Here is a 13,723-nt window from a genome sequence, read left to right on the forward strand (position 1 = left end):
TTAGGAATTGTTCTCATGCTGATTTGGTTAGCCTTTGAATCATCTTTTTTTTTTTTTTTAATTAAATTTAAAGAGCCCACAAACCCTTGATGACTTGGTAAATGTAGAAATTCTGGATCTGCAAAGCTGATCAGAGGTGCAAATCATTAGCACCTACATAATGCTTTCCAATTTACAATGTGCCTCCATATACAGTACATTGGTAGCTCTGGGGAAGAGAGAATATCATTTTCCCTAGTCTGTAGTTTGGGAGCACTCAGAGTCTAGGTAACTCATCCAGAATTATGGAGCTCCTAAGGGTCTGGGCTGGCAGTGACACCCAGCGTTCAACTCCAAATCCAATTTACAATGTTGCTGCTTTTTCAGGAAATAAATGCTGTTCTCTGATACAATACCCCTCACACCAATACTCACACATTTACTATGTGAAATCCAAACCCAGTGGGACAACTGAAGAAGTGATCATAGGCAGAGGTGGTGAAGAACCCAGAATGCCAGTCTGTTCAAGAGATCACAGAGCTGCTTCTCCTTCCCCCTTCAGATGCTTCTAGAAGCACCGGGGGCCTCTCTGGATGACTGCATCTGTTGTTCAGTTCCCCTTAGACCCTGCAGGCAGAGTCTGCTTGCTGCAGGTGTGGAAATCTCCATTCTGCTTCCTGTTCTCCCATTCTAGGGGGTCAGGCATGCCCTTGACTCCAGCTTCAGTTCTTTTCTTTGGTCTAGGTGGAGTTCCTGCTGAAGGTAGCTAGGGACCCTGCACTGGGGTGGCTTTTCCAGAACAGCACTGCCTAACACACCCTGAGCTCCCGGCATCTCAGCTACTAGAGCTGCCAGTCTCCTATTACCAGAAGGGAGGGCTGGTGGGTCTGGATGTGAAGATATTGGTCCTACGTGCAATGCAAACCTGTGCTCTCCATCTGCCAGGTGAGACTGGGGCAGTGCAGGCTCTTGAGTCCAGTCCCTTTCCCTTCACAGAGGGAAGTAAAAGCCCACACTGCCTGGCCAGGACATTTTAGAAGATCAGAAAAATGATGATCTGGCCCCATTCTTGCATCTCCTTTTGCTGGATTTATTTTGCTGCTTCCAGACTGAGAGGTGAGAGGCTGGTGGTGTATAACCATCTGTATTTTTCTGGGGTCATTCCTTGGCAGGAAGTCGGGGCCGGGGCAAGAAAGACAGGAGAACTGATCTAGCTGCAGGAAGTGTCTGTACTCCCCACTGACTCGTGCTGATCTGGGTAGGACAGGCCAGAAAAACAACCATCCGTCTACCTAAAGCTTTTCTCTAGCCAAAGTTGGGCCATCCCCCATTTTAGACCTCAGCCTGGTATTCTTTGTCTTAAGTACACACAGTACCCTGAGTGTTGATACCGTTCTCTCTTTCTGAGCAGCTGTAGAAACAGCAGATGGAAAATATGCTCAGAAGTTGTTTAATGACCTTTTTGAAGATTATTCCAATGCTCTTCGTCCAGTAGAAGACACAGATAAAGTCCTGAATGTCACGCTGCAGATTACCCTTTCTCAGATTAAGGATATGGTGAGTAACGGATAGTTGTGACATTTGGAAAGGGTCTCAGGATGCAAGAAAGCATGTTTCCTGAAGAGAAGGTCTTAAGGGGGAACTTGAGAGGGAATGAAGCAGAGTCCTGTGTACAAGGTGGCAGGAGAATAGAATGACAGTGGAGGGAATATTTCTACAAAACTGTTTCACTAAATGTTACCCAATGTTCATTAATGTTACTGTGACCTACAGCTCTGGTCATGAAACTTAACAGTCTTAGATCCTATAAAGAAAGCTGGGGTTATGTTTTGTATGATTCCACTTATACCACATTTCCAAAGTAGGTAAATCCAGCGAGAGAGAAAGCAGACTGGTTGCCAGGAGCTGGTGGGAATTAAGTGGGAGACTGCTCAGTGGTTATGGGATTTCCTGGGGGGAGATGAGAATGCTCTTGGATTAGACAGTGGTGAGGGTTGTACAACCTTGAGAATGTACTGGAAGCCACTGAATTGTACACTTCTAAAATGGTTAAGATAATTTTGGTGTTTTGTGAATTTAATCTCAATATTAACAAAAGTAAGCTGACATTGTAAGCTATGTCATCTCATAGCTTTAGTGCACATATAAGGATTTTTCCTCTGTTCATGGTAAATATTTCTTCCTCCCTCTATTAGTTGATCCCTTTTTATTGAAAATCAAGCAGTCGATCCATGCAAAAATCCAAAGACTTAAATATCTATCCACTTTGCATTTGAGACACTAAATCAAGAAGGAAAAAATGGCCTTGGTAGTCCATCAAAAGGATAGAATTAAAAAGTTATCACTTACTAATTGAAAATCTCACTTATTAATTGTGAAGAGTAAGTTTCCTGAAGATGAAATGCATTTGGTTGAAGTGTCAATCAGATAAAGTGACATTTAGATTCATTGTGTAGGATGAAAGAAACCAAATTCTGACCGCCTATCTATGGATCCGCCAAATCTGGCACGATGCGTATCTCACGTGGGATCGAGACCAGTATGATGGGCTGGACTCCATCAGGATTCCCAGTGACCTGGTGTGGAGGCCAGACATTGTTCTTTATAACAAGTAAGTACAAGTCCAGGTTTTCCTGGAATGAACCTGTTGATTTAATAGAACCTATACATAATGAAAAAGGAATTTTTAAAACATGCATGAATTTAAGGATTAATCCGTGTTCTTAGACCTTAAAATAATGGTCATGAAAGCTCAAATAGTAAAATAATAGGTCATAGAAGCTCAGAGCTGGAAGGAAACCATCAAATTCCATCTATAGTCTCCTTTTTCAGGTGAGAAATTGGAAGCTGCATTAGTTTGCTAGAGCTGCTGTAACAAAATAGCACTCGTTGGGTGACCTAGAGAACAAAAATTCGTGATCTTGCAGTTCTGGAGGCTGGATATGTGAAATCAAGAGTTGGCGCCCTCTGAGGGTTGTGAGGAGTAGTGTGTTCAAGCCTGTCCTCTGGCTTCTGGTGGTTTCTTGACATCTTCAACACTCCTTGAATTGTAGAAGCAACACCCTGAACTCTGTCTTCATCTTCACTTGAAGCTCTCCTTCTCCTACCTGGGCCTAAAATTCCCATTTTATAAGGAGACCAGGGATCTTGGCTTCGATGCCCACCCTATTGTATAAGTTAATCTCATCTTAACTAATTATATCTACAATGAGCCTAATCTTTTTTTTCCTCTTTCCACATTTTATATTGGTTCATTATAGTTATACATAATGATGGGATTACAATGATCCCAATCTTTTTTTAAAAACATTTTTTAGCTATACATGGACACAATATCTTTTTATTTTGTTTATTTCTTTTTATGTGGTGCTGAGGATCGAACCCAGTGCCTCACATGTGCAAGGCAAGCGCTCTGCCACTGAGCCACCACCCCAGCCCACAATGATCCCAATCTTAAATAAAATCCCATTCTGAGATGTGGGGCTATTAGGATTTCAAAATACGAATTTTCTGGGGGATACAATTTATGGAACAGCAGCATTCACTGTTCATGATTATATGTCAATAACAATGATCCTACTAAAATGAAACTAGAATGGTCCATCTAGAAGATGGACTATGGATTTTGGACTCTGTTAACAGGCTTATAGGACAGTTGACTCTTTTCCACTCTTGGAGCAAGGGGCCTTGGGTAAATAAGTAGGTAAGAATTATGTTCTTCAACTATAAAGTGCACACAAATTACCTAGGAATCTTGTCAAAATACAGATTCAGATTCGGCGGGTGGGCCTGTGTTCTTCCTTTCTACAAGCTCCGGATAGTGTTGGTACTGCCAATCCACAGGCCACACTATGAGAGGGAACCAGAGATCTCTGTCACAATCCAAGCTCAGTTTTTTCACCTTTTTTTGAGGGAACCTCTCTCTCTCTCTCCCCCCACCCCCCTCTCTATTTTGAAAACAAGTTTCTGTGGGTTGAGAGAGGTTCTTTTGTTGCTCAGAACAATGTGAATGAGAGGTAGTTTGGGACAGGATTCTTCCCTGGGTGGAGCATCTACTGAACACAAATTTCCCTTAAGGAAGCAAGACTAGTAAGAAGCAGTTGGATTCGAGTGTCACTTCTTACTCAGAGAGCTCATCCAAGGACCACCATCTCCTGAATCATAGCCCCAATCCTGCTGTCCATTCCCCACTCTGAGTGACCAGGGGGATTTTCCATAGTCCTTCCAAGCAACATAACATTCAAGAACGTAACTGGTGCCTTATTACTCCAGTTCACCCTTGAGAATACAATTGGCTTAGATGATTTCTGATGGCATTCTGTAAGTTCTAACAATTTTCCTTGGAAAACAAACAGAATGCTGGTTCTCTCCTCTGGCTTGCTTTGCTTGGCCAAGGCAGTGACCAGCTCTTACTGAAATGCTTCCTTGCAAGCTCAGGCAAAATCCTAAGTCAAGCGATCCTAGTGCCCCGTGTTAGAGAAGCCAGTTATGTGCTCATGAGTTCATGCAAATAGTTCCTCTGCCTTTGCAATGGCAGTGGAGAAAGAGTAATTTTTTCTAAAGGAAAATAGAATTTCTATACTCAAAAATGTAAGGCATAGATTTTGATAATGCAAAGGAAGATATAACCTGAATAAGTGTTTATCTCTAAGATTATGGATGAATGATTGTTTCCCCCTGTGTTTTCTAAATACAAATATACAACGCTTACAACAACAACAAAAAGCTATTTTTAATGTTCTGGGGCCTATGTGAACAAAATCAGGTAAGCAGATTTTAGTCTCAACAGGCTAATTTTTGTCTGGATGTTCAAATCATTGACCTGGACCAAGGGAGTAGGACTGGGAATAGATGGAAGGAACATAGAGCAGAGGTGTTTTAAAGGAAAACTCCAAGAGAACCTGGTCCTGGTGTGTCAATGGAGATGGGAGAGAAGGGCACATTAGAGGTGAATCCAAACTCTCAAGCCAGGATATCAGGTAGAAAATTAATCCATTGCCAAGGACATTGAAGTGCCCGGCACAAGGCAGTGAAATATCTTGGGTAAGGCAGTTGAGTTCTCTTAGGAAGAGACAGTCATTGTCCTCATCTGACCTCCAGGGCTGATGACGAGTCTTCAGAGCCCGTAAATACCAATGTGGTCCTGCGGTACGATGGACTCATCACCTGGGATTCACCAGCCATCACCAAAAGTTCCTGTGTGGTGGATGTCACCTACTTCCCCTTTGATAACCAGCAGTGCAACCTGACTTTTGGTTCCTGGACCTACAATGGCAATCAGGTGGACATATTCAACGCTCTGGACAGTGGAGATCTCTCGGATTTCGTCGAAGATGTGGAATGGGAGGTCAATGGCATGCCTGCCGTGAAGAATGTGATCTCCTACGGCTGCTGCTCTGAGCCTTACCCAGATGTGACCTTCACCCTCCTTCTGAAGAGGAGGTCCTCATTCTATATAGTCAACCTCCTCGTCCCTTGTGTCCTCATATCTTTTCTCGCTCCCTTGAGTTTTTATCTTCCAGCAGCCTCTGGGGAGAAGGTCTCCCTGGGAGTGACCATCCTATTGGCCATGACTGTGTTTCAGCTCATGGTGGCAGAGATCATGCCAGCCTCAGAAAATGTCCCTCTGATAGGTGAGTTCAAGTGTCTTTGAGTCTCGCTTGGTAGTGACCAGAAGTTGTGTATCTGCCTTGAAATTGTAACATTTGGGCCAACTTAAGTCTTAATATAGGCTGTTGCATGGTTCACTGAGGGTCTGCAGTTGGTATCTCAGATGGGGCTATTGGAACAAAACTGGTCTTTTGGACAACAAGATGCTTTATGGTTTAGAGCAGTGGTTCTCAAAGTGGTGGTCCCGAGACACACCGCCTCAGTATCACCTGGGCACTTACAGATATAAATTCTCAGGGCCCACATTGGACCTACTGAATTAGAAATTCTGGAAGTAAAGCCTGGCAATCTGTTTAAACAAGCCTTCCAGGTGATTCTGATGCACTTTCTGTGCAAGTCTGAAAACCATTGACTCAGAAGGTAAGGCTCAGATTTTGAAGCCAAAGAAGCCTGAATTTGAACGCTGACTTTACCAGTGACTCCTAGATTAACCTTGGGCAAGTTACTTCATCTGTAAATCTCTGCTTCACCATCTGCAACATTTATATAATTGCTACCTCCTGAGAAAATGCTTGGTGCAGAGCCTGGCATAAGGCAAGTATTGAGTTAACAGTGACTTTTATTATCTTTTCACATTATGAGGGTTTTCCTCCGGGGAAGACTGGGAATCATGGTAGAAAGCTGAGCTGGAATTCTAAGCCTGACATCCAGCCTTAATGAGATAGTTCTTCACATTTACTGGGTATAAGAGCAGTGGAAGAACTTATTAAAATGCAGCTTCCTAAACTGAAGGAGTTTGGTTTAACAATTTTGACCAACGTTTGGGAATTGAATGAAGCTCATTCTAAAGCAGACCACATTTTCAAAACTCTGCAATGGTGAAATGTTTCTCCAAGGGTGAATACAGGATGAGGCGATCATCCTCATCTCCCTGCTCCTTTACCTACCTTGGTCTGATATCTCTCCTGTCACCATTAACACCTACTTCCTCCACTGGGGATGTCCCCGAGAGTCAATGCCTCCATCTCCAAAACTTGCTGTCGGAATAGATACTTACCAGAATAAAAACCTAGATCTAATTTTTAGTTCTTTAAAATAAGCAATGAGGAAAAATTTGAGATCTCCCAAGATATTTAGAGTCCTTTGGTTCAAAGGGAGGCTGAATGATCTTTTCTTCTCTGTGGAATCCAGTTTCCTCTCTATGGAATCCTCTCTAACTAATCCAGTATGGAATTGGTTTCTTTGGAGATTTCTTCCTTTTCATTTCTCTTCTAGCAACACCTACACACACACACATACACATACACACACCCCTACCTTTTTGAGAAATAAGCACACTAAGTTTGCCTCTCCAGTAATAAAAAGCAAGAGAGACATTGGCATTGTTATTACCTCTCCTGAGGAAGAAATGATTTACAGTAATGACAGCCAATCATAACAGTTTGAAGCAGATCTATTGGCAGATCCTCTCTTCTTTAGCCTTGACGTTGAACATCTAGTTGGCACAATTTCTAAAGAGAGATGACTCTCTAGAATTTTGCAAGCATCACTTGTTTTGTTTCTATGATGGCATGAATTTTTTTTCAGGAAGTGTATACACAGTTCTTGAGAAGATTAACAGTCACAATTTGTTATTAGTAGCACTTAGGAAATGTGTGCCCAATCTTACAGAAACATGTTTAAGTTTTCCACATTAAGTATACAGTATTTGGTGTGTGTTTCTGGCACATGATCTTTTTTTTTTTTTTTTACTTTTTTTAAAATTTTTATTGTTGGTTGTTCAAAACATTACATAGTTCTTGATATATCATATTTCACACTTTGATTCAAGTGGGTTATGAACTCCCATTTTTACCCCATATACAGATTGCAGAATCACATCAGTTACACATCCATTGATTTACATATTGCCATACTAGTGTCTGTTGTGTTCTGCTGCCTTTCCTATCCTCTACTATCCCCCCTCCCATCCCCTCCCCTCCCCTCTTCTCTCTCTACCCCCTCTACTGTCATTCATTTCTCCCCCTTGTATTATTTTTCCCTTTCCCCTCACTTCCTCTTGTATGTAATTTTGTATAACCCTGAGGGTCTCCTTCCATTTCCATGCAATTTCCCTTCTCTCTCCCTTTCCCTCCCACCTCTCATCCCTGTTTAATGTTAATCTTCTTCTCCTGCTCTTCGTCCCTACTGTGTTCTTAGTTACTCTCCTTATATCAAAGAAGACATTTGGCATTTGTTTTTTAGGGATTGGCTAGCTTCACTTAGCATAATCTGCTCTAATGCCATCCATTTCCCTGCAAATTCTATGACTTTGCCATTTTTTAATGCAGAGTAATACTCCATTGTGTATAAATGCCACATTTTTTTTATCCATTCGACTATTGAAGGGCATCTAGGTTGATTCCACAGTCTTGCTATTGTGAATTGTGCTGCTATGAACATCGATGTAGCAGTGTCCCTGTAGCATGCTCTTTTTAGGTCTTTAGGGAATAGACCGAGCTGGCACATGATCTTTACCTTAAAAAAAAACCAAAAAACTACCTCCACTTTTAAATTGACCTGAATTTTTAACAAATAATAAATGGACTATAAACATTATCAAATGCTTTTCTTCATCTGTTAAGATAATCACGTGAGTTTTCTCTTTCACACATTAATAGAGTAAAATACATGAAAAGGTTTTCTGGACCACACTCTCCCTTTTCATGACATATTAATATCTGAAGACAATATGGGATTCAGTTAGTTAATATTTATATAGAACTCTTCAAATATGTCTCTAAGCAAAATTGCCTTAATATTTCTTTTCTCATCACTTTAAGATCAGGTTAAATTGACTTCATAGAATAAAGTTATCCCTCCTTTTCTGTTTCTGCAACATCTTACATAAGATACAAATTTTTTTTTCCTTGAAAGTTTGATAAAACTCATTTACAAATTCTTCTGGACCTAGAGTTTTTTCTATATGGGGAGAAGCAGTATAATTCATTCCCATTTTTATTCAAGTGTTCTTTTTTCTTGCACTAATTTTGACATTTGGTATTTTTTCTTGAAATTTGCCTAGATTATCAAGTACATTATCATAAAGATGTTTCTAATATGATTTTATTTTTTCCGAATTTCTACTCTTTTGTATTCTCTCTTCCTCTTGCTCTCTTTCTCTATCCTGTGAGTGGGCATTTCAAAGATCCGTCAGTTTTATTATTCTTTTATTCTTCTCCTTTGTATCTTTTTCTTTCTGGGAGGGGGGTCTGGCTATGTTGCCCAGGCTAGCCCCACCTCCCAGGGCTAGCAATCTTCCTAGCTCTGTCTCTGAAGTAGTTGGGACTAGAGGCCGCCATCACCATGCCCAGGTTTATTACTCTTTCCAAAAGCTTTCCTTTGTTTTGTTCATCTTCTTAATTTTTTGTGCTATATTTCATGAACTCGCCCTCTTTATGTTTCTTTCCTTTATTTCCCTTTTTCATGTACATTTGCTTTATATACTCCCATTTTAAAGATATAGTGACACGGTGTCTCTTTTCTTACCCAGTAGTAATTCTCCTCCATATTAACAAAGTTTAAAGACAAGCCTGAGACTTGCTCAAGTTCATAAACTGCTTGTATGTTGAGAGTGGCAAGGTTTTTCACATCATCATCTCTGCACACATTTGCAAACCTTTTAACTTGGAGCCAAGAACAGTGCTGAAAATGTTTACATGCATCATTTCTATTAAGCCTCCTCATATTTTTGTGATACTATTTTGTTGTTGTTGTTGTTGTTACCAGAGATTAAACTCAGGGGCACTCGACCACTGAGCCACATCCCCAGCCTATTTTGTATTTTATTTATTTACTTTTTATTTTATGTACTGAATTGCTTATCACCTCGCTTTTGCTGAGGCTGGCTTTGAACTTGCGATCCTCCTGCCTCAGCCTCCTGAGCTGCTGGAATTACAGGTGTGTGCCACCACACCCAGCTCGTGATACTATTCTTATACTTGTTTCACACAGCAGGAATCTGAAGCCTGGCAGGTTATAAGTCCAGCTGGGATTTGAACTCAAGATATTTGATTCAGAGGTCTGCACTAGTGACCACTGAGTAGACCAGTTCCTGAGAAAAAGTGTTGATTTCTTTCTCTTTAAGCAAATCAGAGAACTGTGTTAAAGCTGACTTAGCTGTTGTTGTTTTAATTCCAGGAAAATACTACATAGCCACCATGGCCTTGATCACAGCCTCCACGGCCTTGACCATAATGGTGATGAATATCCACTTCTGCGGGGCCGAGGCCCGGCCCGTGCCTCACTGGGCCAGGGTGGTCATCCTGAAGTACATGTCCAGGATCTTGTTTGTCTACGACGTGGGGGAGAGCTGCCTCGGCCCTCGCCACAGCAGGGAGCGGGACCACCTCCCCAAGGTGTATGGCAAACTCCCAGAGTCCAACCTGAACACAGCCAGGAACAAAGACCTTCCCAGAACAAAGGAAATGAACAAACTCTTAAAGAATGACCTGGGGTGTCAGGGTGAGAACCCACAGGGTGCGGATGGTTACTGTGCACGGTATGAAGCGCTGACAAGAAATATCGAGTACATAGCCAAGTGCCTCAAAGATCACAAGGCCACCAACTCCAAGGGGAGCGAATGGAAGAAGGTTGCGAAAGTCATAGACCGGTTTTTCATGTGGATTTTTTTCATCATGGTGTTTGTGATGACTATTTTGATCATAGCAAGAGCGGATTAGGAGACATTTGATACCTGGGGTGAAATCAATAAAATTCCCTGCGATCTCCTCCAGTGTTCTTTTAAGCCAGATTGTTGTTCAAATGTAGTCTAGGGGTTTTGTTGTTTGTACTTTTTATTTTTGACTTCAAGTCCACATTGCAGCTATCTGTCAGGTTAAAAGGCGATCCAAAAGTTCAAAGGCCGGGAAACTGGAGGAAATAAGGAAAGACTCCTTTCATAACCTTCCGGAATGTTGGGTGACACCTCTAATTGACGCAACTATTCACCTCTTTTGCTGTTCAGATAACAAAGCACTGCAAATTAGTGTTTAAAATTTAAAGGAAAAAAAAAAAAAGAAAAAACAAGACAAAAACGTTTTCCCATTCTTCCCTTAGTTCATACTAAAATATGCTTTTTGTTGTTGTTGGAAAATTCTTCCTTTAATTGAATCTAATGACATCTCTTAGACTTTTCTTTGACTTGGCTTGTCATCATGGTTAGCTCTGACAAAGGGTTTCTCCTGAGCAAATATTTCCCCCTTAGTTCCCTCTTTTCTCAACTCACTTTCTAAAACACGCTCTGAGAATGATGAAAGTCTCAGTGGTAAGTTTGCTAGGCAGGGTACATTTCAAGCCAGATCTCAAGTGGTAGAAAAAAGGTTTTGTCCTACATGAAGTTTAAGGGTCAGCAATCCAAAAGGGAAGAGAATTTCTTTTATGGTGATGTCTACATGTTGGTTACGTTGTATATAAACCCTAAAGATGAGGTCATTCCCACATTATCTTTTCTTAAAATAAGATAAATAAAGTTGTTCCTACATTTAGTCTCTGACTAAAATAAGGTCATCAGCAAGCTGAGCTCATTCGTTCAACTATTCAAACATTTATTTTCTCCTACATATAATAAAGCAACATGATTTGTATCTGCATTGGCTAGCATAGCAAATCTTGTGATCATCACCACAATTCTTTGAGATAGGCAGGCAGATATTGCTGTTCTTTCTCAGAGGGAGAAACTGTGGCTTAGAAAAGTGGGTGTAAGTGACCTACATCCTCAATGTCCAACTAGGCTGGGATTCAACTCTTGGTACTGTGGCTCCAAGTAGGACCAGAGTTGCTGAAGCCACACGGCTTTTGACCACAACAGATTGTAACTTAGAAGAGACTAGGGATTTTCATTCTTTATTCTAAACTTTCTGCCTTAATTTACTTCCTGTGTATCTCAATTCCTTTCCTACTTTCAATCAAATATACCTTCAAAGGTGGCCATGCCTGATTTTCACAACCTGTGTGTGTGTGTGTTAAGTTACAGGGCAATGAGGAATTAAGATTGTAGATCAAATGACCTTAAGATGGGGAGATTATCTTGGATTATCCAGGAAGGTCCAGTGTAATCATGAGGATCCTTATAAGTGGAAGAAGGAGGCAAAAGAGGGTACCAAAGAGATGATGTCATGAGAAGGACCCGACCAAGGTCCTTCAAAAGGCTTTGAAAATGGAGAAAAGGAGCCATGAACCAACAATATGAGTAGCTTCTAGAAGCTAAGAGAATTCCTTTTTGCCTCTCCTTTTCTCAATTATAATCTGACGTGGCAAAGAAACACATTGTTCCCAAGAGCCTCTGGAAGAAAAGCAGTCATGTTCAACACTGATTTTAGCACAGCAAGACTCCTTCCAGACTTCTAACCCTCCACAACTCTGAGATAATAAATGATTTTAAGGCACTAAGTTTGTGACAATTTGTTAGAGTGGTAACAGAAAGCTAATACAGTTCTCATGAGCATTACTGTGTGCTATGGTGTCAGTAAGTCTCTCTACCAGTGCGTTGGAGGTTTAGACATCAGGGTGGTAGTATTGGGAAGCGTTGGAACCTTAAGAAATGAGGTCAAGCCAGGTGTGGTGGTGCTTGCCTAGAATTCCAGTGACTGGAGGCTGAGGCAAGAGGCACAAGTTCAAAGCCAGTGTTAGCCACTTGGTGAGGCCCTGAGCAGCTTAATGAGACCCTGTCATAATAAAAAATAAAAAGGGCTGGGGATGAGGTTCAGAAGTTAAGTGCCTCTGAGTTCAATCCCCAGTACCAAAAAAAAAAAAAAAGAAAGAAAGAAATGAGACCAAGTAGGAAGTCCTTAGGTCAATTAGGGGTGTGTCTCCAGAAGTGATCGTGGGACTTCAGTTGGTTTTTGGCTTCCTGTTTAGAGATTTGATCTCTTCCATACTTGCCCCCATTGTTGCTACCTGCCATGAGGTGGTGCTGTCAAAAGGGACCCTCACCAGAGCCTACACCATGCTTATTTGGACTACAGGCCTCCAAAACTGTGAGCTAAATAAACCTTTCTTTATAAAGTTTGCCCATCTCAGATATTTTCATTATACTAACACAAAATGACTACACTGTGTATTTAACTTTTCCCATATTTAGATTATTTAATTAGGATGGATTTACCTACAGCCACTTTGAGAAGGTCTTGTTGAGCCATGCCCCTGGGAAACCCTGGGAAAGCACAAAAAAGATTTTAAGCAAGGGAGAGAGACAGTGTCAGAATTGTGATTCAGAAATAAGACTGCAGTGGCAATTAAAAGATTGTAGAGAAAAGAGAAGAGACAGGGAAATAGATCCGTTGGGATGTTTCTTACTAGTTCAGGCAAGTGGTAATGAAGGCTTGACCTGAGACAATGGGAATAAAAAGTAGGAAAGATTACAGATCACAAAATATCTGTGACCTAGGGTAGACCGGGCTTGGCGATTGGTTGGTTAAGAACCGCTGAGGAGATGGTGTTTAGGAGAGATATGAGGATGAGAAGGAATTCGACGGGGTAAGAGTTGAAGAAACTGCCAAATTGCAGGTCAGAACTCAGGCTCAAGGGCAGAACAGGGCTTATTACATAGGAGAAAATTTTAAAAAGGTTTGGGAGGTAGAGAGATGCAATCAAATCACCGACAAGAGATGAAAGAGTCAAGTTTGGCAAGGTGAGCAGGGCCAGATGATGCTGAGCCTTGCGAAGTTTAAAAAAAACACCAACCACTTTGTTTATCTTCTGACCACCTTGGTGCACTGAGATACACCCGGTTTTTTGAGGTCCTGAACTTTGTTCTTTCTTCTCTGTATCTCTGTGCCTACTTTTCCATCGACTGTGGGTCCAGACCAATACATGCCAACGAGCCATGGGCAAACCTGGCAAATGGACTGTCTTTGAGCGAACTGGAAACACAAGTTCTAGGATATCTGAAGCAATAAGAGTGAGGCCACTTGTAATGTCACCGACTTCAGAGGCTAACAAGGAGCTGCCTCTTTCTTCCTCTCTGATTGTGCCTTTGAAATAGGACCTGGCTGTTAGAACTTCATGAACTTGTCAATATACCTAAGCCTCTCCAACGCTTAACAAATAAAACCCCATGACAAAACTTCCCTCGCTTTGTGTACCTCTCTGTCTC

At 41.4% G+C, this 13,723-nt stretch overlaps 1 protein-coding gene across 1 annotated transcript; it reads left to right on the forward strand.

The window, feature by feature from the left end:
- The first annotated feature begins 553 nt into the window (after positions 1-553).
- Chrna9 (cholinergic receptor nicotinic alpha 9 subunit) lies at positions 554-12,267 on the forward strand. The gene is made up of 5 exons (XM_015481800.2): positions 554-1,095; positions 1,391-1,536; positions 2,436-2,590; positions 5,080-5,612; positions 9,769-12,267. The coding sequence occupies exons 1-5, from the start codon at positions 1,029-1,031 to the stop codon at positions 10,308-10,310; spliced, it is 1,443 nt and encodes a 480-aa protein (XP_015337286.1). The 5' UTR covers positions 554-1,028; the 3' UTR covers positions 10,311-12,267.
- The last annotated feature ends 1,456 nt before the right edge of the window (positions 12,268-13,723 follow it).

The sequence above is a fragment of the Marmota marmota genome, unplaced genomic scaffold, assembly GCF_001458135.2.
Source record: "Marmota marmota marmota unplaced genomic scaffold, marMar, whole genome shotgun sequence".
Classification (NCBI taxonomy): domain Eukaryota; kingdom Metazoa; phylum Chordata; class Mammalia; order Rodentia; family Sciuridae; genus Marmota; species Marmota marmota.

What these genes read in the sequence shown, in the direction of transcription:
- Chrna9 (XM_015481800.2), top strand. Translation starts at nt 1,029, where the DNA reads ATGATGATCTGGCCCCATTCTTGCATCTCCTTTTGCTGGATTTATTTT. An exon ending in GACATTGTTCTTTATAACAA is followed by an intron (nt 2,591 to 5,079) that starts GTAAGTACAAGT and finishes TCTGACCTCCAG; the next exon opens with GGCTGATGACGAGTCTTCAG. An exon ending in AGAAAATGTCCCTCTGATAG is followed by an intron (nt 5,613 to 9,768) that starts GTGAGTTCAAGT and finishes TTTTAATTCCAG; the next exon opens with GAAAATACTACATAGCCACC.